This window comes from Pseudorca crassidens, chromosome 17 (genome assembly GCF_039906515.1).
Source record: "Pseudorca crassidens isolate mPseCra1 chromosome 17, mPseCra1.hap1, whole genome shotgun sequence".
Classification (NCBI taxonomy): Eukaryota; Metazoa; Chordata; class Mammalia; order Artiodactyla; family Delphinidae; genus Pseudorca; species Pseudorca crassidens.
Genome location: NC_090312.1, coordinates 72,637,306 through 72,660,754, shown reverse-complemented (window position 1 = coordinate 72,660,754; position 23,449 = coordinate 72,637,306). Strand labels below are relative to the sequence as shown.

At 39.2% G+C, this 23,449-nt stretch overlaps 1 protein-coding gene across 1 annotated transcript in view; it reads right to left on the bottom strand.

Moving 5' to 3' along the window:
• Nucleotides 1–23,449, bottom strand: part of CPA6 (carboxypeptidase A6) — a 259,464-nt gene that overhangs the window by 58,178 nt on the left and 177,837 nt on the right. The window contains exons 4-6 of the mRNA XM_067711246.1: nucleotides 13,649–13,763; nucleotides 11,434–11,535; nucleotides 9,256–9,360 (exon numbers count right to left, since the gene is read on the bottom strand). Of these exons, the coding sequence (XP_067567347.1) occupies nucleotides 9,256–9,360; nucleotides 11,434–11,535; nucleotides 13,649–13,763 (322 nt within the window). The remainder of the gene's footprint in view (nucleotides 1–9,255; nucleotides 9,361–11,433; nucleotides 11,536–13,648; nucleotides 13,764–23,449) is intronic.

The following is a 23,449-nucleotide window of genomic DNA, read 5'->3' as shown; positions in this document are numbered from 1 at the left end:
CCAAGTTCTGTATATTAACCTGCTTCCTTCTCCTTATTTATCTATTCTAGTTTTCTTTCTTTGATGAATTAATTTAGTGTCTATATCATCCCTCTTGGCCCATGACAAATTTAAGAAAACTTTATTACCAAAAGGTAGTGTTTCTTAAAGCGGCTTTTGGTTTCATGGTGAAGGGGCATCTCCAGTACACATTTTGATAGTAAGTCTACCAAGTTGTTCCCCCCTACGTCCCCCTCCCCCAAACCCCCCAACGTACTATAAATGTAACATTAACGATGGTTTGCTAACTTGCTACAAAGAAGCATTGAAAAAGAGAAGGATTCTGCAGTTCAGGCGTACCTCCATTGGTTTCCTTTATTTTGCTTACAAGATAGAATTGTAAAATGAATACTAGGAAAAAAAAGAGGTGGCAAGTATTGAAATCAAAATTGACAGCTCTATATTTTTCAACATAATTAAATGATTTTCAGTTTAAAAGATAGAAGCCCACAATCGGGTTGTGTCTTTTGTGTTTTAAAAATGTCTACCAGCCAGTAGTTATATGTTGAGTTAATGAATACAACTATCACATGTTGAGATAATGAATTCCTTTGAGCAGTTTTCAAAATAACAAAATAATCAAGTCCATCTCACCAGTCAGTTAAGCCAGGTAGTTTGCTCTGTGTCACTGTTTTCTAAGCTTTGTGTGTCCAAGACACTCATGGACTCATCCTCTAAACTGGAGTGGAGAGCATCCCAGGGCCTGGCATGGGAGAGTCAAGCTGGTTGAAGAAGAGAGGGACATACAGAGCCAGAGCCACAGGCTGATGCTTCTGGTTTCCATGGTGCAGTGAGTGAGTCAGGGTCAGTTGATAAGGATTATACACAGCAGAGAGGAGAGAGCAGGGATGAAATTTCCCTTGATGCTCTAGGCAGAAAATAGCACCTGGTTCCAAAGAGAATGAAACCCACGTGTATGGAGACCTGGTTATTCTTCTTACGATACATTTTAAATGTTGAGATAAATGTAGATTTGCGTGTAATTATAAGAATTAATACGGAGAAATCCCTTGTACCCTTGACCCACTTTCCCCCAATGGTAATATTTTACAAAAGTATAGTATAATATAACGATCAGGGTACTGGAATTGATGCAGTCAAGATACAGAACCTCTCCATCGCTACAAAGACCCCTCATGATGCCCTTTTATAGCCACATCCACATTCCTTAACCCCCAGCAAACCACTAATCTGTTCTCCATTTCTATACAGTTGACCCTTGAACAATGTGCGGGTTGGGTTGCTGACCGTCCCAAAGCAGTTGGAAATCCATGTATAACTTTACAGTTGGCCCTCCGTAGCTACTGTTTCACATCCCGGGATTCAACCAACCGAGGATCATGTAGTACTGTAGTATGTATTTATTGAGAAAAATCTGTGTATAAGTAGACCCCTGCAGTTCAAACCCATGTTGTTTAAGAGTCAACTGTAATTTTAACACCTCAAGAATATTATATAAATGAAATCATACAGTATCTATTTGGGATGGTTTTTCATTGTATAATTCTCTGGAGATTCACATTGTTGTGTGTTTCCATAGTTCGTTCTTTTTTTTTTTTTTGGTGAGTAGTTTTCCATGGTATGCATGTTCTAGTTTGTTTAACCCTTTGCCCATTGAAGGATATCTGGTTTGTTTCCAGTTTTTGGTTGTTATAGATAAAGCTGCTATAAACATTCGTGTACAGATTTTTGAGCAAACATAAGTTTTAATTTCTCTGGGATAAATGCTGAGAGTGCAATTATTGGGTTATATGATAGTGGCATGTCTTCTTTTAAAAGAAAACGTTAACTGTCTTCAGCAGTATCTCCATTGCTTTACATTCCCACCAGCAGTGTGTGAGCAATCCAGGTTTTCCCCATCCTCCCCAGCATTGGCTGGTGAGACAGTCTCTCCCCCTTTCCCGCGCGTGTGTGTGTGTGTGTGTGTGTGTGTGATTTTAGCCATTCTGACAGGTGTCTAGTGATAGCTCATTGTGGTTTGAATTTGAATTGCCCAAATGGCATCTTTTTGTGTGCTTTTTTTTTTTGCCATCTGTATACTCTTTTTGGTGAAATGTCTCTTTATGTGTTTTGCCCATTTTCTAATTGGATTGCTTGCCTTTTTATTGTTAAGTTTTGAGTTTATATATCCAAATATGAATCCTTTCTCAGATATCTGGCAAAGTTTGTAGCCTGTCTTTTTCTTCTTAACAGGGCCTTTCACACAGCAAAGTTTAAAATTTTTATTTTATTACGTTTGATAATGTCCAGTTTACCAACTTTTCCTTTTGTGAAGTCTAAGGACTTTTTGCCTAGCTTTAGATACTGAAGACTTTTTCCTATTCTAAAAGTTTTGTAATTTTACATGTAAGTCCGTGATCCATTTTGAGTTAATTTTTGTATAAGCAATGAGACTTGGGTTGAAATACATTTATTTGCCTATGGAAGTCCACTTGCTCCAGCACCGTTTGTTGAAAAGTATGTCTTTCCTTCACTGAATTGCTTTTGCACCTTTGTCGAAAGTCACTTGGGCATATTTGTGTAGGTCTATTTCTGGGTCTTCTGTTCCATTTGTCTCTATCCCTTCACCAGTACCACATACTTTTGATGACCAATGATATAATAAGTCTTGAAGTTGGGTAGAATGATTCTTTTACAAAATAGTTTTAGCTCTTCTAGTTCCTTTGCCTTTCCATATAAATTTTAGAATAATTTTACCTATATCTACAAAAAGTCTTGCTGGAATTTTTATAGGAATTATGTTAAACATATATCAATTTGGGGAGAATTGACATTTTTCTGTATTGAGTCTTCCAATCCATGAATATGGTATATCTCTCTGTATATTTAGATTTTGCTTGATTTTTTTGATCAGTGTTTCATAGTTTTTAGCATATAAGTCCTATACTTGTTTTGTTAGATTTACTCCTAAGTATTTCATTTTACAAGTAATTATAAATGGTATTATATTTTTAATTTCAGCATCCACATGTTCATTGCTAGTATATAGAAATACAGTTGACTTTTGTATGTTTATTTTCTGTCCTGTGATCTTGCTGAACTCACTAGTTCTATTTCCCTGTAGAGTCCTTGGGATTTTCTGTGTAGACAATCATGTCACTGGCAAATAGGAAAATTTTATTTATTCCTTTCTGATCTGTATATCTTTTATTTCCTCTTCTTCTATGGACTAGAACTTTCAGCACTATGTTAATTTAAGAGTGGTGAGAGTGGACATCCTTACCTTGTTCCTGATCTTAGGAGGAAGCATTTGGTCATTTACCAGTAGGTGTAATGTTTGCTGTAGGATTTTCATAGATGTTCTTTATAAAATTGAGGAAGTTCCCATCTATTCCTGTTTTTCTGGGAGTTTTTATCATGAATGTCGAATTTTGTCAAGGTCTTTTTCTGTATTGATTGATGAGATTATGTAGACTTATCTGTTCTTCAGTTTGTTAATATGGTAGATTACATTGGTTGAATTTCAAATATTAAAACAGGCTTGGATCCTTGCAATAAACCCCACTTGGTCATGGTGTAGAATTATTTTTTAGATTACTAAATTCTATTTGCTAATATTCTGTTAACGATCCCTGAATCTATTTTCTAGTTTTGTTTCCTATTGTTTTTGTCTGATTTTTGTATTAGGGTAATACTAGCTTTATAAATGAATTGAAACTATTCTCTCCTTTTCTAATGTCTGAGATTGTGTAGAATTGGTCTCAATTCTTCTTTAAACATTTGGTAGAATTCTTCAGTAAAACCATCTGGGTCTGGAGATTTCTTTCTTTCCTCTTTTTGAATTTTAAAATTATGAAATCAGTGTCCTTAACGGTAATAGGCATATTCAAATTATTTCATAATGGATGAGTTGTAATAGTTTGTGTTTTTCAATTTACTGGTACATTTTGCCTATGCCATCAAATTTATATGTGTAGGGTCATACATAGTATTCCCTTATTGTCCTTTTGGTATCTGCAGGGTTTGTAGTGACATCTTTTTCACTCCTAACATTGGTAATTTGTATCTTCTTTTTTCTTTGTCTCTCTTGCTAGAACTTTGTTAATTTCATTGATCTTTTCAAGAACCAGCTCCTTGTTTCACTGATTTTCTGTAATGATTTTCTGTTTTCAATTTCATTGATTTTTGCTCTTATCCATATTACTTCCTTCTGCTTGCTTTGGCTTTATTTTCTATTCTTTTTCTAGGTTCTTGAGGTGAGAGCTTTGATTATTGTTTTGAGAATTTCCCTCTTTTCTAATGTATGCTTTTAGTGCTATAAATTTCCCTCTTAGCATTGTTTTAGCTGTGTCCCACAAATTTTGATATGTTGTATTTTCATTTTCATTCAGTTCAATGTATTTTTAAAATTTCCCTTGAGATTTTATCTTTGACCCATGGATAATTCAGAAGCATCTTAATTTCCAAGTGTTTGGAGGTTTTCCTGTTATCTTTCTGCCATCAATTTCTAGTTTGATTTCATTGTGGTCAGAAAACACAGTCTGTCTGATTTCATTTCCTTTAAATTTGTTGAGGTTTGTATTTTGGTCCATGTTATGATATATCTTGGTGTATGTTCCGTAGGCACTTGAAAAGAATGTGTATTCTGCTGTTGTTGGGTTGGGTGATCCATAAATGTGACTTAGATCCTGTTGGTTGATAGTGTTGTTGAGTTCTTTCATATCCTTGTTGACTCCTTTCTAATGATTCTCTTTGGTTATTTTAAAATATGAACTTGCTGATACTACTACCACTACTGAGTTGATTTAATTAACTGCTTATTATACGCCAAGCACTCTGTTAAGTCCTTTACAAGAATTATATAATTTAATCCTCCCAATAAACCAGTGTGTCACATATTATTAATACTGAAGTTCAGAGAGGTTAAACGACTTGCCCACCAAGGTCATATAGCTAGTAAATGGCAGAGCTGGCATTCCAACCCAGGGCTGTCTGACTACTAAACGTGTGCATGTAACCTCTGTGCAATCTGCTGTTCTATCAGGATTTAGGACTCGATGAGTTTTCTTCCAGTTCACATTTGAGTAAGGATGCAAACATTATAGTGGTGGCTGTGGGACAAGTCCCACCAAGGTATGGTTGGCAGCCTCCCCAGTGATTCCCACTTCTTGGCATTCACGTTCTTGTGTAATGCCCTCCCCTTGAATACAGTCTGGACCTAGTGACTCACTTCTAATGGACAGAATATGGCAAAAGTGATGGGGGGATGTCACTTCTGAAATTAGGTTACAAAGAGACTGTGGTTTCCATCTTGGGCCTGTTCACCCTCTCTCCCTCTCATCTGCTCTGACGGCAGCCAGGTACTGGGTTGTGAGCTGTCCTATGGCGATGCCCACGTGGCAAGGAACTGATGTCTCTGGCTTACAGCCCTGGGGGACCTGAGGCTGCCAGCAGCCACATGAGTGAGCTCAGAAACAGATCCCCCATACAAGCCTTGAGATGGCCAAAGCTCCAGCTGACACCTTGACTGTGCCTTGTGAGAGACCCTTAGCCAGAGGCACCCAGCTAAGCTGTGCTTGGATTGCTGACCCACAGAAACTATCAAGTAATAGATGTTTGTTGTTTTAAGCTGTTGAATTTGGGGGAAAACACCAAGAGAGAGAGAAAACAAAGGAAAGAAGCCAAAATTTTGGCTTCTGACACCATCCCCTTCTTTGGGGGTTGAAATTCCAGGGAAATCAAGAGATGGTAGAAAAGACTGCCAGATTGGAGTAAAACATGTAAGAAAAGGGAACCTGGGTCCTTGTTTACCACGTGTCTTTCTGAGAGGTCTCATGTGCCAACGAGGGGCAAATGCAGAAGGAGACAATCAGCAGTGTGGTGTGTGTCAGCCAAAAGAGGGCTTGACATAGCCTCTTAGGGTCTCCTGGGAGAAAGAGCCTTGAGATTCCCTGGTGCCCCCGGAGGTGCCATGGAAATTAGAGGAGTTGAGAGCCTGGGAGCCTGTCTTGGGATTTCGGTGGTGGAGGGGAGGTGACCTCTGGAAGGGACACTGCCTGAAGCCCCTCTTGGACAAGACAACCCCTGCCATCTGTGGATGGCAGGATTTAACCAGGGACTTAGTGTATAAGATATGATGCTTCAATGCTGGGCAGACTTAAGGTTACTTAAATCTTTGAAGTCCCCATTCCCTCTGGCCGCAACACCGCCATTCTATGGGAACAGGGGCTTCAAGCCAAGATGAGAACGTTTCTTACAAGCCTGTGATGCTATCACCAGTCATTGCTATCATGTGGCAGCCCCATTGCTTCCACAAGGACACTGGGACCAGTGACCCGTAGGCCTCCTTTTTTTCCACTTCTGTTGCTTCCCTGACTCAGATGGGAAATGTTCCTGATTAAATGGAGGGGTAAGTGACAGCCATAAACAGCAAGAGTAAGAGAGGTATGGAAAGGGTAGCAGCGGCCCAGAAATAGACTCATCTGTGTGCTTGAAGTTGGCTTGGTGCAGGAGGGAGGAGAAGCCTTTCCTCACTCATCTTTGGTGAAATGGAGCCTATTCTTTTTTAAGTTTTTTTTAATTTTTAAAGAAACTTTTTGGCTGCATTGGGTCTTCATTGCTGTGTGCGGGCTTTCTCTAGTTGCAGTGAGCGGGGGCTACTCTTCATTGTGGTGCATGGGCTTCTCATTGTGGTGGCTTCTCTTGTTGCAGAGCATGGGCTCTAGGCGCACGGGCTTCAGTAGTTGTGGCATGCGGGCTCAGTAGTTGTGGCATGTGGGCTTAGCTGCTCTGTGGCATGTGGGATCTTCCTGAACCAGCACTCGAACCCATGTCCCCTGACTTGGCAGGTGGATTCTTAACCACTGCACCACCAGGGAATTCCCTGGAGCCTAATCTTAATTGATGCTTCTTGCTCTTGCTCCAAAATGAACTACCCTCAACTGATAGTCACCATACATGCCTGTTCCTTTTTCTGTGGTTACACTGTGTCCTCCTCTTCCTTGGAAATTTAGCTTGGGTTCTAGGGCTGCCGTGTATGGCTGTACAGATTGTGCACTGCAAAAGTCCAAGTGGTACCATATCCTTAGGAGATGAATTGTAAGTCATCTCCCAGAAATCTTTCCATATCATAACCACTGGATTCTCACACTCCCATTCATTCACAAATAACTGAAGCACTATTAAGTGCCAAGTGTTGTTCTAGGTACTGGGGATTTGGCAATGAACAAGATAAATAGAGTTTCTGCCTTTGGCATTAGTATAGGAAGAGAGAGACAATTACCACATGAACAAATAAAGTAAATTTAGGTGTTATAAAGAAGCTGCACATGTGGGGGTGAGGTAAAATGTTTGGGAGATACATTCTTATGTTCTACAATAATACACTGGACCATAGACTATAAACAATAGATGTTCTATTCTTAACCATTTTGCCCCTTTTCCTTTTGAAACTCAAGACAGCAGACAATATGTTGTATGTATACAATGGATATTTAATGCAAGGTGGTAGAGTTAACAATTTGTTAGCTTTTGCATTTATCCTACCGGGATGAAATGGTATTTTAAGAGAATATGAATTGCTCAATGCGCTGAGTGGGAATAGTTTGAAAATTTTATTATTACATTATAAAATTAAGAATACTTTTGTGGGTTTGGTTGTGGTAGAGAAGCAGATTTTACAAATTAATACAGTATTGACTTTTTAAAAACTATATTTATTTATTTTTGGTTGCATTGGGTCTTTGTTGCTGCACGCAGGCTTTCTCTAGTTGCGGAGAGTGGGGGCTACTCTTTGTTGCGGTGCGCGGCCTTCTCATTGCGGTGGCTTCTCTTGTTGTCGAGCACGGGCTCTAGGTGCGCGGACTTCAGTAGTTGTGGCTCGCAGGCTCAGTAGTTGTGGTTCTCAGGCTCTGGAGCGTAGGCTCAGTAGCTGTGGCACACGGGCTTAGTTGCTCCGCGGCATGTGGGATCTTCCCAGACCAGGACTTGAACCCGTGTCCCCTGCATTGGCAGGTGGACTCTCAACCACTGCACCACCAGGGAAGCCCCCCAGTATTGATATTTGTGGGGCGTATTTTCTAAGACTAGGAGAGCCTTCAAAATAATAAACCTTACTAGGTCACATAATGTTCCCATAAAACACAGTGAAATATAACTGAAATATTTAAATACCTTTTGTATCCTTAATGGTTTTCTATGAGTAATTTGTAGGGTTTTTTTTCTGGCTAACAACCATCCTTCCCTTAGAGTTCTTCACTGTTATTACCAGTACTAGTTGTTGGCTTTTTTTAGGAGTCTTAAAAAAAAAATACTAAGAAGTGGGCTTCCCAGGTGGCACAGTGGTTGCGAGTCTGCCTGCCGATGCAGGGGACACGGGTTCGTGCCCCGGTCCGGGAAGATCCCACATGCCGCGGAGCGGCTGGGCCCATGAACCATGGCCGCTGAGCCTGCGCCTCCGGAGCCTGTGCTCCGCAACGGGAGAGGCCACAGCAGTGAGAGGCCCGCGTACCGCAAAAAAAAAAAAAAAAAATACTAAGAAGTAAAGGTTATAAAAAACCATGAAAGTCATTGCATTCTTCTTTTTTTTTTTTTTTCATTGCATTCTTGACAGTAGAAAAATATCAGAACATATGAAGATGTTCATCCATGAGGTTGGCCCACTCTTGGGATAAGAACCCCCTCAATACACTAGCCTTAGAGGGCTTATGACTTAAATGAATGAAGCCTTCAGAAAATGAGAAATCACCATGAATCATCAACCATTAGAGTCACTGAAAAGTACTGAAACAGAGAATGTTAAATGCACAGATGCTAAAGGTCTTTGGTGTCTAAACCACAGATCCATAGCAGGAGGGCAAAATGCAGTCACTTGCTCATCTCTTTATTGCTGTAGCATACATGAGATCATTTTGACGGAGAAGACAAGAGAATATCACAGAGAAACTGTCTGGAACACCATAAATTGGATTCGTAGCCTTTTGCTATATATCAGCTACTATGGTTGGTTCCTAATTTGTCACGAATTCATAAACGCTCTGAATCTCAGGTCCTTTCTCTTTAATGAGGGTTGGTAATTCCCACCTCCAAGGGCAGAGCTGAAGATAAACAGAGCCAGGGTTTTGAGAGGCCTTCATAAACAGAGAAGAAACCCACAAAATCACGGTGTTACTGTCATTCCATCAGATATCGCTGGCTTCACATTCCCAGTTTTGTTCCTTGAGCAGAATAAAAACACTGGCTAGTGAGAATGGACACTCTGTAAAGGGTTTAACTTACTTCTTTTACAAACCACTGACAAAAGGCAGGACCAATCCATTCTCTTGCATGAATACCGCAGTCTATCCAGACAGCTCTTTTGTAAGCTCGTGATCTTCTGCCCAGCTGAAAACAAGAGTATTCACAGTAACCAATGCAGGCTTTTATTTTTGGATTGACTGACCAACATAATTTAATATGGTTTCAGCATAATACTTCACTAGAGTTGGGTTCATTAAGTAACCCATAAAAAAGACAGATTTCCTATCGATTTCAGAAGTCCAGGCTTGTTTATGCAGAAAGAATAAATTTATTGTCTTAATTACGAATCAAAGAAGTAGAAAATACACAAGGAAAATGCAATTGCTTAAATAGGCTTGCTTCTCCATTTTCATATAATATGTGACTTAAGTAAGAAGCTAATTTTTTCCCTCCCTCTCCCTCTTCCTTGCCCTGTTTCTCTCCACTGCCCTCCCCATGCAGGGAATCAGACGTATTCCCAAGCAATATCTATTAAAGAAATAGCTATGCCTTATATGTAGAGAAAGTCAAATTTTATTACAATACAAAAGGGAAACACAAAATGATTTGTAGAGTCAAGTGACAGACTTTTCTTTATTATCTTATTATATCAATTTCATTTATAATACGGTTTCTAACCCAGTTATCAGTTGATGGCTTCTGACATGATAGGGGATCTAGTTTTCATTCATTCATTAATTCACTCAACCAATGCTTTAGGAAATCCTTTTTAATGTCAGACACAGTGCTTGGCCTTGGAGATTCAGAGATGAGAAGACAAGGAATTTATACGGTAGTAGGGGAGGGCAGACACAAGAGCAATTAATCATTATAATGTGAATATATGTAAGTTACTTTGGCAATTCGGGGGCTATGTCTCATTTCCCTGTGGAGCAAAAGAGGAGCCCTTGAAGAGTTGAGCAAGACTTGAAGCTTGCCCGGCAGACAAGTGGAAGAAGGCATCTCAAGCTTGGAAGAAGGCATCTCAAGCTTGGAAGAGAATCTGAGCGCACCGTGTTTGAGCAGCTGCTTCTGGGGTATGAGGAAAGAATGGCAGATGAAGCTGGACACAGAGGCAGAAGACACATGAAATTCCTGGATACTAAGTAACAGAGATAAGGCTTCATCCTGTATTCCATGGGAGGTGTGTGTGTGTAGATGGACGAGAGGGTAGAGGATGGGGACTCACAGGGAAGTTCAGTCCTGAGGCTGCTGTGACTGCAATAGTCCAGGGAGAACAGATCCAGAAACAAGCTAGGGCAATAGCAGTGAGGACAAGAAAAGAGGTTTTGACAAATCCAAAAGTTAGAAGAAAGAATTGTCAGTTCATGTTAGATTTAAATAAGTGATGAGAATAAAGGAGAGGAATTCAGGATGGTTCATGTTTCCTGACTGGAGCACGGCACTGCCATCCTGAGTCTGAGGTGTTTTGGTGAGTATCGAGATGATGATGGCAAGGTGGCAATGAGCTATGAACGTCCACTAAGTACCAGCGAGCAGACTCCACTGAACAGAAAAGTCTGGAATGACTGTTGAAACCATGGGGTGGATGTGCCCATCCAGGCAGGGTGGGGAGAGGGAGAGCACAGCTGAGGAGGGAATCCTGGGGCCACCAGCATGTAAGGAAAGAACAAGGGGAGAGGAGCCATTGGAGGAGACCTGAGGGGATGGTCTGAGACGAGAGAAGAACCAAGTAGGAGTCATCACAGATGTTTTAGAAGTGTCGTGAGGGCAAAGGCCAGGGAGTCAAGGTCTGAATGGTTGCTGAGGAAGTAGAGACAGTGATGCAGGGAAATCTTTTTAGATCTTTGGCAGAGAAGAGATGGCTCAGTGGCTGAAAGAGAACGCAGGCTCAAGGGCTGGGAATGACGTATACCTTCTTACACATTTCTGTAGTTTTGCACCGGTTCATTGTAAGCAGCACCAACTCACAAATAATGTTGGTCATTATTTTTGAAGTGCATAAATACTGTTTTAGAAACAGTATTCTTTGGAATACTCAATGGCAAAAATTAAATATGGCTCAAAAACCTAAGGGGGGAAATTTTTTTCTTAAATTACCAGATGAGGTTAAATATGAGACACGATGAAATGCCATTTCGTTTCTTTTCCCCATAAGTCAAAGCTGAAAACGACAAATGTTTAGTAAATATTTAGTTACTAATTTCTTATTTTTACCTTTAAAACAAAAAGAGATCTTCCCTCATATGATTTTCCAATAGAGAACATGTGAATGAGGCCTGAATGAGTTTTATTCAAATGATGCATCCAATTTTGAATCTAAAAGCAAGTAAATAAAAACCACGTCAGACTCACAATTATGGAGCTTTCAGTAAACAAAAGAGAACAAAAAGACAGCAGTGGGTTAGGAACTCAAAGAAGCATATGTGGAGCATAAGATTGAATGATAAACCAATTTTGTTGTTTTAATTTTCTTCAGGACACAAAATTACATTTTATTTTCTGCTTTTATGAATAGTTGTTTTATGTCTTTATATTGTTCCCCTTTTAAAGCATACCTTCTACTACTCTTTGTCATTAACATCTTAATGGCAGAATTTTACAGAAAACGAATCAATGTGTTCTGGGTCCTTTTTGAGAAATCCAAATTTATTTCCATTTGCCCCCAACATTTAGAGGAAAAGAAAGAAAGCAGATTCAGGAAAACCATCCCAACTATTTGAAAGTGTTTATTAAAGTCCTCTATATTGTAATTTGCCACTGAACAGAAGGTGCTAAGAAAAAGGCATTATCTTTTTGCATTTAAGGTTTATTCTACCAGCCACACATTGGAGGGCATACTCTGAATAATTTCCCAAGTAATAGCGATACATTTGCATTGATCCATTCACACACATTTATCTGTCATCGGGGAAAGTTATATTTGAGATGGATAAAGAAGGCACTTAGGAAGATGGGTGACATTTCTGACTTGAAGCCCAATAAAGGAGTAAGGAAATCACAGAAAAGTGTCCCTCTGTTCCATGATGTGAAAGAGTCTGTTCTAAAAAAAAACCCAAAAAACAGATTTTCCTTTCTTTCTATACCTATTTAATCTAATGAGCAGTATACACAAACACACATACATTTACATATCTATATTAATATATTTTTAAATTTTGACTTTTTTTTCTAGTGCACGTTAATAGCAAGTATGTCAAGTTATCTAAATGTCTAATCTTAACTTGACATATCTAATATGTCAAATTATCTAAATCCTTTCCATTGCTGGTAACTTCATGCTTCTAAAAAGTATGTTAAAAACAGGAAATATGTAGAAATAATTTTGAAAAGAAAGTTGTTATCAAGAGAACCAAAAATTCTCTTAAGAATATAACAGGATCTCATTTGATCTCATTTGTTCTATGACTGGCATTCCTGTGCTCAATTCAGGGGAAGAATGAAAAAATGTATGTACTCATCCATTTAAGTCATTCTGTCAACAGCTATCTATTTGGAAGTCTCTCTTTGCTTGCCCTGCAGATACAGTGGTGAACAAGAAAGCAATGGCTTGTGCCCATGGCCCTTTCAGCTTATTAGGAGAGAAAGGCATTAATCAAATAATCATACAATAACATAGTCAACAACTATGATAGGTATCACATCCATGTACTACGGGTGCAAGTAGTACTCCGGGGGTTGAGAGGAGGGAGTTCTGACCCCATCTGGGGTAGCAGAAACAGCTCTCTTCTTGCTTAAACTGAGATTTGAAGAATAACTAGTTGTTGCTCAGATGTACAATAGTGGCAGTGGGGATGGGTCCTTGTATTTCTCAGATACAGTCAATAACAGCAAGCTAACAGACCCTGAGGTGCCACAAATGAAGCTTGGTTTTGGGGAGGTCTCAAATTTGCAGAGGGTGTGGGGCAAACATCAAAGTTCACTCTACCCCTCAACCAAACCATTGCCCTCAAAGTCTGGCTAGCTCTACCGTCCATGCATTTTTTAATTAGGGTGTTTATAACCGTAATTACAGTCAGCCCTCCACATCTGGGGATGCAGAACCATTGGATACCAGGGGCTGACTGTACTACGCCATTGTACACAAGGGACTTGAGTATCCGTGATTTTGGTATCTGTAGGGGGTCCTGGACCCAATGCCCTTCGGATACTAAGGGGCGACTGTATAGCAGCTTTACTGCACTCTCCATTGAACTTCCCCTGTCCATTGTAGGGGTGGGTTGGATAAAGCAGGTGAAATTAAAATTTTGCTGCTACTTATATAGTGTAAAAGGCTTAATGGAAGAGAACTGAGGTGCCTGGGCAACGTAAGAGCTGTACGTATTCTTCATATAGCCTCTGCCTCTGTCCTTATGCTTCTCTCCCAATCCTGAGACTTAAATGATAAAGCTGCACTTGTAAAAAAGCAACAAAAGGTCCTTTGATTACATACTTCTTCTAAGGAGTGATAAACTTCATAATTATATCCAGAGACGGATCTTCGACTTCTCTGGGTTGGCAAACTGCTTCCCTTTTCCAGCACTTTCTGAAGATCTTCCATGAGGATCCTGGATTTGAAATGATAGACATGATGAAAATTAAATGGAAATAATACAAAAATCAGTCAATATCAAAAGAAAATCATGCATCTGTGAAAAGGACAGTGAAGGAAAAAAGGACAGTGAAGATTGACACTTCTAAAAACACCAAATGTTGGGAAGATGTTCTTTTTCAGAAAATAAAAACTGTTAAATAAATGATATAATGAATATAAAATAAAAAATTATAGGCAGGTGTTCCCAAGTAATGAGCCTAATAACAATTACCATTGACTGAGCAGCTACAAGAACTGAATGATGGCGTGGGAGCACATATTTACTGAGCACCTATCAGGTGGCAGGCACTGTGCTGTGTATTTTACACGAGCTTAGTTAATAACCCTATGAGGTTAGACTTTCTTGTTATCTCTGTTTTACAAATGGGGAAACTGAGCCTCATAAGGGTTAAGAACCTGTCAATATCACTCTTCCAGTGAGCACAGAGCCAGAACTGGAACTTAGAATGTGAACCCAAGTTCCAGGCTTTAGACTCAGGTCCGGTGTGACATTATGAAAAATGAAGCACGACAAGCTCCTCCACTCCTTTGCCACATCCTCCTGTTCAGCTGCTTCTATCTGTTCCCATGGCTTTTGTCACTGAACTTTTGTCATGTTGTCACCTGGCACACTTGACCCAAGACTCAGAAAAGGGAAAGAAAGAAACTACAATACTCAAGAGGAAATGGAAGAAATACCTAGAGTCGGAAAAAGCTAATTTCACTGCCTACCAGTATCAATGACACCAAGAGAAGACAAGCTTAGGTAATCAAAGCGAATGCATTTGGAAATTGAAGGCCGAGGCCAGGGTGAGGGATTCAAGTCACTGAAATGTATGGAACGAGCTGGACTGGTGTTATATTTTTTTAATTTTTAATTTATTTTTTTATACAGCAGGTTCTTATTAGTCATCAATGTTATACACATCAGTGTATACATGTCAATCCCAATTGCCCAATTCAGCACACACACCACCATCCCCACCCCCCTCTGGCTTTCCCCCCTTGGTGTCCATACGTTTGTTCTCTACATCTGTGTCTCAACTTCTGCCCTGCAAACCAGTTCATCTGTACCATTTTTCTAGGTTCCACATACATGAATTAATATACGATATTTGTTTTTCTCTTTCTGACTTCACTCAGTATGACAGTCTCTAGATCCATCCACGTATCAACAAATGACTCAATTTTGTTCCTTTTTATGGCTGAGTAATATTCCATTGTATATATGTACCACAACTTCTTTATCCATTCGTCTGTCGATGGGCATTTAGGTTGCTTCCATGACCTGGCTATTGTAAATAGTGCTGCAATGAACATTGGGGTGCATGTGTCTTTTTGAATTATGGTTTTCTCTGGGTATATGCCCAGTGGTGGGATTGCTGGGTCATACGGTAATTTTATTTTTAGTTTTTTAAGGAACCTCCATACTGTTCTCCATAGTGGCTGTATCAATTTACATTCCCACCAACAGTGCAAGAGGGTTCCCTTTTCTCCACACCCTCTCCAGCATTCATTGTTTGTAGATTTTCTGACGATGCCTATTCTCACTGGTGTGAGGTGATACCTCACTGTAGTTTTGATTTGCATTTCTCTAATAATTAGTGATGCTGAGCAGCTTTTCATGTGCCCCTTGGCCATCTGTATGTCTTCTTTGGAGAAATGTCTATTTAGGTCTTCTGCCTATTTTTTGATTGGGTTGTTTCTTTAATATTGAGCTGCGTGAGCTGTTTATATATTTTGGAGATTAATCCTTTGTCTGTTGATTCGTTTGCAAATATTTTCTCCCATTCTGAGGGTTGTCTTTTCATCTTGTTTATGGTTTCCTTTGCTGTGCAAAAGCTTTTAAGTTTCCTTAGGTCCCATTTGTTTATTTTTGTTTTTACTCTAGGAGGTGGATCAAAAAAGATCTTGCTGTGATTTATGTCAAAGAGTGTTCTTCCTATGTTTTCCTCTAAGAGTTTTATAGTGTCCAGTCTTACATTTAGGTCTCGAATCCTTTTTTTTTTTACTTTTTTTTTGCGGTACACAGGCCTCTCACTATTGTGGCCTCTCCCATTGCGGAGCACAGGCTCCGGACATGCAGGCTCAGTGGCCATGGCTCACAGGCCTAGCTGCTCCGTGGCATGTGGGATCTTCCTGGACTGGGGCACAAACCCATGTCCCCTGCATCAGCAGGTGGACTCTCAACCACTGCGCCACCAGGGAAGCCCTCGAATCCATTTTGAGTTACTTTTGTGTATGGTGTTAGGGAATGCTCTAATTTCATTCTTTTACATGAGCTGTCTAGTTTTCCCAGCACCACTTATTGAAGAGACTGTCTTTTCTCCATTGTATATCCTTGCCTCCTTTGTCATAGATTAGTTGACCATGGGTGCGTGGGTTTATCTCTGAGCTATCTATCTTGTTCCATTGATCTATGTTTCTGTTTTTGTGCCAGTACCAAAATTGATTGGTACTTGATTACTGTAGCTTTGTAGTAGAGTCTGAAGTAAGGGAGTCTGATTCCTCCAGCTCTGTTTTTTCCCCTCAAGACTGCTTTGGCTATTCGGGGTCTTTTGTGTCTCCATACATATTTTAAGATTTTTTGTTCTAGTTCTGTAAAAAATGCCGTTGGTAATTTGATAGGGATTGCATTGAATCTGTAGATTGCTTTGGGTAGTATAGTCATTTTCACAATGTTGATTCTTCCAATCCAAGAACATGGTATATCTCTCCATCTGTTGGTAACATCTTTAATTTCTTTCATCAGTGTCTTACAGTTTTCTGCATACAGGTCTTTTGTCTCCCTAGGTAGGTTTATTCCTAGGTATTTTATTCTTTTTGTTGCAGTGGTAAATGGGAGTGTTTCCTTAATTTCTCTTTCAGATTTTTCATCATTAGTGTATAGGAATGCAAGAGATTTCTGTGCATTAATTTTGTATCCTGCAACTTTACCGAATTCATTGATTAGCTCTAGTAGTTTTCTGGTGGCATTTTTAGGATTCTCTATGTATAGTATGTCATCTGCATACAGTGACAGTTTTACTTCTTCTTTTCCAATTTGTATTCCTTTTATTTCTTTTTCTTCTGTGATTGCCGTGGCTAGGACTTCCAAAACTGTGTTGAATAATAGTGGCAAGAGCGGACATCCTTGTCTTTTTACTGATCTTAGAGGAAATGCTTTCAGTTTTTCACTATTGAGAATGATGTTTGCTGTGGGTTTGTCATACATGGCCTTTATTATGTTGAGGTAGGTTCCCTCTATGCCCACTTTCTGGAGAGTTTTTAATCATAAATGGGTGTTGAATTTTGTCAAAAGCTTTTTCTGCATCTATTGAGATGATCATATGGTTTTTATTCTTCAATTTGTTAATGTGGTGTATCACACTGATTGATTTGCGTATATTGAAGAATCCTTGCATCCCTGGGATAAATCCCACTTGATCATGGTGTATGATCCTTTTAATGTGCTGTTGGATTCTGTCTGCTAGTATTTTGTTGAGGATTTTTGCATCTATGTTCATCAGTGATATTGGCCTGTAGTTTTCTTTTTTTGTGACGTCTTTGTCTGGTTTTGGTATCAGGGTGATGGTGGCCTCGTAGAATGAGTTTGGGAGTGTTCCTTCCTCTGCAATTTTTTGGAAGAGTTTGAGAAGGATGGGTGTTAGCTCTTCTCTAAATGCTTGATAGAATTCACCTGTGAAGCCATCTGGTCCTGGACTTTTGTCGGACGATTTTTAATCACAGTTTCAATTTCATTACTTGTGATTGGTCTGTTCATATTTTCTATTTCTTCCTGGTTCAGTCTTGGAAGGTTATACCTTTCTAAGAATTTGTCCATTTCTTCCAGGTTGTCCATTTTATTGGCATAGAGTTGCTTGTAGTAGTCTCTTAGGATGCTTTGTATTTCTGTGGTGTCTGTTTTAACTTCTTTTTAATTCCTAATTTTATTGATTTATGAGTCCTCTCCCTCTTTTTCTTGATGAGTCTGGTTAATGGTTTATCAATTTTCTTTATCTTTTCAAAGAACCAGCTTTTAGTTTTATTGATCTTTGCTATTGTTTTGTTTCTATTTCATTTATTTCTGCTCTGATCTTGATGAGTTCTTTCCTTCTGCTTACTTTGGGTTTTGTTTGTTCTTCTTTCTCTAGTTCCTTTAGGTGTAAGGTTAGATTGTTTGAGATTTTTCTTGTTTCTTGAGGTAGGCTTGTATAGCTATAAACTTCCCTCTTAGAACTGCTTTTGGTGCATCTCATAGGTTTTGGATCATCGTGTATTCATTGTCATTTGTCTCTAGGTATTTTTTGACTTCCTCTTTGATTTCTTCAGTGATCTCTTGGTTATTTAGTATCGTACTGTTTAACCTCCATGTGTTTGTGTTTTTTATGTTTTTTTTTTTCCTGTAATTCATTTCTAATCTCATAGTGTTGTGGTCAGAAAAGATGCTTGATATGATTTCAATTTTCTTAAATTTACTGAGGCTTGATTTGTGAGCCAAGATATGATCTATCCTGGAGAATGTTCCATGCGCACTTGAGGAGAAAGTGTAATCTGCTGTTTTTGGATGGAATGTCCTATAAATATCAATTAAATCTATCTGGTCTATTGTGTCATTTAGAGCTTCTGTTTCCTTATTTATTTTCATTTTGGATGATCTGTCCATTGGTGTGAGGTGTTAAAGTCCCCCATTATTATTGTATTACTGTCGATTTCCTCTTTTATAGCTGTCAGCAGTTCCTTACGTATTGAGGTGCTCCTATGTTGGGTGCATATATATTTATAATTGTTATATCTTCTTCTTGAATTGATCCCTTGATCATTATGTAGTGTCCTTCCTTGTCTCTTGTAACATTCTTTATTTTAAAGTCTATTTTATCTGATATGAGTATAGCTACTCCAGCTTTCTTTTTTTTTTTTTCTTTTGATTTCCATTTGCATGGAATATCTTTTCCCATCCCCTCACTTTCAGTCTGTATGTGTCTCTAGGTCTGAAGTGGGTCTCTTGTAGACAGCATATATATGGGTCTTGTTTTTGTATCCATTCAGCAAACCTTTGTCTTTTGGTTGGAGCATTTAATCCATTCACGTTTAAGGTAATTATCAATATGTATGTTCCTATGACCATTTTCTTAATTGTTTTGAGTTTGTCTTTTTAGGTCCTTTTCTTCTCTTGTGTTTCCCACTTAGAGAAGTTCCTTTAGCATTTGTTGTAGAGCTGGTTAGGTGGTGCTGAATTCTCTTAGCTTTTGCTTGTCTGTAAAGCTTTTGATTTCTCCTTTGAATCTGAATGAGATCCTTGCTGGGTAGAGTAATCTTGGTTGTAGGTTCTTCCCTTTCATCACTTTAAGTATATCATGCCATCCCTTCTGGCTTGTAGAGTTTCTGCTGAAAAATCAGCTGTTAACCTTATGGGAGTTCCCTTGTATGTTATTTGTCATTTTCCCCTTGCTGCTTTCAGTAATTTTTCTTTGTCTTTAATTTTTGCCAATTTGATAACTATGTGTCCTGGCATGTTTCTCCTTGCGTTTATCCTGTATGGGAGTTGCTGTGCTTCCTGGACTTGGGTGGCTATTTCCTTTCCCATATTAGGGAAGTTTTTGACTATAATCTCTTCAAATATTTTCTCTGGTCCTTTCTCTTTCTCTTCTTCTGGGACCCCTATAATGAGAATGTTGTTGTGTTTAATGTTGTCCCAGAGGTCTCTTAGGCTGTCTTCATTTCTTTTCATTCTTTATTCTGTTCTGCAGCAGTGAATTGCACCATTCTGTCTTCCAGGTCACTTATCCGTTCTTCTGCCTCAGTTATTCTGCTATTGATTCCTTCTAGTGTAGTTTTCATTTCAGTTATTGTATTGTTCATCTCTGTTTGTTTGTTCTTTAATTCTTCTAGTTCTTTGTTAAACATTTCTTGCATCTTCTTGATCTTTGCCTCCATTGTTTTTCCAAGGTCCTGGATCATCTTCACTATCATTATTGTGAATTTTTTTTCTGGAAGGTTGCCTATCTCCACTTCATTTAGTTGTTGTTCTGGGGTTTTATCTTGTTCCTTCATATGGTACATAGCCCTCTGCCTTTTCATCTTGTCTATCTTTCTGTGAATGTGGTTTTTGTTCCACACGCTGCAGGATTGTAGTTTTCTGGCTTCTGCTGTCTGCCCTCTGGTAGATGAGGCTATCTAAGAGGCTTGTGTAAGTTTCCTGATGGGAGGGACTGGTGGACTGGTGTTCTTGATGAGATCCCTGAGCTAGATATAGACTTGTCACCCCGGTACTCACCAGTCTCCTCTAACTAGAGCCATGAAGTAACAAGGTGCTCACTCCTTTACGTAAAGATGTTAAAGAGCCTCTCAGTGATTTTTCCTGGGCCTGGCAGGCAGCTAAAAAACTTCGCTTTCATATTTTATCTTTCCAAAGAACCTGTGGCTTGGTGGTTTCAGTGCCATTAAAAGAACGTGTAATGGCATTTTTAAAAGAGTTTCAAAGTTGACCTGTGTAAGTCACTTAGTAAAAAAAATTATCTTGTATTACTTGAATAAATACTTTTTGGTCCTCAAAGGAAGTAAATTTACTTAAGGTCATGCTGGGTGTAGGAAATTCCTTTTGATTTACTCATTTGCTATTTAACGAGGCCCCACGGTAGACAAAGCACTTAATCTGGAATTTATCATCAGCTTACTGTTCTTTTTGTTTCAATTTTCAACCTTTCGAACTAGAAACATATTAAAAATCAAGGTAAGGTGTGGCACCACGTTGGTAAGTTCACTTGGTAGCTGCTTGCCATGGCTCAAAATATGAGTGGAGTTTAGACTGTCAGTCTGAATACGATCTGTATTAGTTCTTTCTTTCTTCCCCCAAAGAAAGGAGTTACAGATGAAAGTAGGTTTGTATGGATTAAAGAACTTTACAGTATTGCCAGTGTGGGGGTAAAGAACCAAATGAACTTCTTCGTCAATGTCCAATCTTCTTCTGTTGTGAGCGAATCTGGGGTGGTCAAGAAAAATGCGAGTTTGATTACGGCTGAGTTGGTTATAAACTGTCAACAAATTCCAGTTACAGTAGGCAATTTCCAGCTGTCTTTTCCTCGCCAGTACCATCTATCCATTTCTCCTGGCTACTTTTCTCTATTTCAAGAAAGTAAGGGGGGGAAAAAAATAGATTTGCCAAAGCCAGCAACCTACAGAAGAATCTCCTGAATTTCCAGTTTAAAAGGATACATGAACACATACAAAAAAGTTTTCAAAATTATAAAAACCTTTATAGCACGTTTACAAAATTGAGCTCTAGTGTATTACTTTTGCATTATTTCCAAAATGGACAGACTTTCTAAATACTGGGTTGGCCAAAAAATTCATTCGGGTTTTCCTGCAACATCAGGAAAATGTGAACGAATTTTTTGGCCACCCCAGTATAAACAAGCACAGATAACTTGTTTCTCCTCAAGGTAAGACCAATTCCTCATATTCATCACCAGAAAGTTCTGATGCTGATACATCTGCTTGTTTGGCAACTCTTGGTAGAACCATCACTGTACCCCTCAGAAAGCTAATATTTTCTCAGGAGTTTCAGTATGAAAAATTATGCTCCTTAATTGATTAGATCCTTAAGTCATTTGTCAGCTGATAATGATAAACATATTACTAATCACATAACAAAATGAACTGTCAAAATAATTCTAATGGATAATTGCTCCTACAAAATATTTACCTTAATGTTTTCTAGTCAAGTTTGCTAGTGTTTTAACCAAAGTAAATGATGAGGTTTTCCAGTTTGAGGTTGTGGAATCACTCTAGTTGGGTATTAGTTTCTTTGATGAAGCAACTCTTAAGCTTCTCAGTTTTAAAGTTTCCAAGTGCCCTAAATAGAGCTGGCCTTTGGATCCCCAGTATTTATCCATTCATTTAGGCCAGTGATTCTCAAGATGGCCTGCTTTAAAGTCACCCATGAGCTTTAAAAAATATGCCACACTGAGCCTTACTTAGACGAGAATCTCCTGTGCATAGGTATCGGGCCTTTCTAAAAAGCTCACCAGGTGATTTTAATATATTGTCAGGCTCAAATTTAGGCTAATTAATCTGGCAACTGATGGCTCTCAGTCCTCTTAGGTTCTATACTAGATAAAAGTGGAAGAGAGTATTAGAATACAGCTGGTCCTTGCTTCCTCTCTCCTCTCTTGAGTGTGTCTGCTGGATGTGGTCTACTGCCTCTCAGCATTTATGCCTATGCCCTCTTTGGACTTCCTGTGCTGAAAGGGCTGGGAAGCTGAAAAGTACTTTTCCTCGACTCTCTTACACCTGTGGTTCTGGGGACAAATCTGTGAACTCTGACAAGACAGGAAGTTAAGAACGAGGCAGAGGCCATCCCCTGCTGCTGTTGCTGTGGCGTGTCGAGGTCGCAGAGGTGTGACTGTTTAGAGGCAGTCAGGTGGCTGGACTCAGAACTCCAGGGTCTAGTCACCAGCTTCCTGGCATGAGAGGCAATTATGGTAACGACAGTGGTGGCAGCAGTAGCACAGCAACAGCTTCCTGACTGCTGGGCTGTCACACCAGGTCTGCCTACTTGGTCCTTGTCAAGTAGGCAACTGGAAACCAGCAAGTTGACGAAAAGCCCATGAAATGGAACCTAAAATGGCTTTTTTTTTTTTTTCGGGTACACGGGCCTCTCACTGTTGTGGCCTCTCCCGTTGCGGAGCACAGGCTCCGGACGCGCAGGCTCAGCGGCCATGGCTCACGGGCCCAGCCACTCCACGGCATGTGGGATCTTCCTGGACCGGGGCATGAACCCGCGTTCCCTGCATTGGCAGGCGGATTCCCAACCACTGCGCCACCAGGGAAGCCTCAAAATGGCTTTTTTGTAGTTTCTTAGTTCCTTATGGCTGATTATTATTTCTACCCCAATTGTATGTACTCCTAAAATAGCGACTCCTAGACCTATTAAGAACTTTCCAAGGGATGTCATCACTTAGTACAAAACCACCTCCCCAAAGCTTCCAGGGAGGAGAAGGGGGGTGGTCAAAATTTGAAATTTTAAAGGTATTTAATTTTCAAAATGTTTTGAAATATTTTCAAATTCTTGAGAATTTTCAAATTCTCAATATTTTCAAAATATTTTTATGGCAAAAGGAGTCATGTCATATCGATAAGGGGGCTGGATCACCTGGGGCCAGACACATGCGGTCACATAAAGATGACTATAACTATACGTTACGTACAGTTGTACAGAGTAAATGATCATCTTTTGAAAATACCCCTGGCTACAATAGTAAAAGTCAATTAAAATGATCTCTACCTACCAGCCCCGTGGAACTTAACTGTTCTCTGTTATTATCTTGGGAACAACAAAATGAATAATTCTAAATGAGTGCTCTCCATGAGGAGACAACTGGTTTAAAACACTTGTTTGTTAGACTCTATTCTCTGTGGAATAAAGGGTGGGTGATATTTGATTCTGTATCAGTTCCACATGACCTATATTGAATGGCAGGAAATAGACACTTGTTAAAATAACTGGTATATTCTTTTCTTCCAAATAATAATTAATAACTGGTATATTCTTTTCTTCCAAATAATAATTAATGAAGCATGTGAGTTTTTACTGAGGACCTATAGATATATAAGCACTTCCCTGAAAGGCATTCAGAGAATCAAAGCATGCTTTCAAAGCTACAGCAATGACTAAAATGT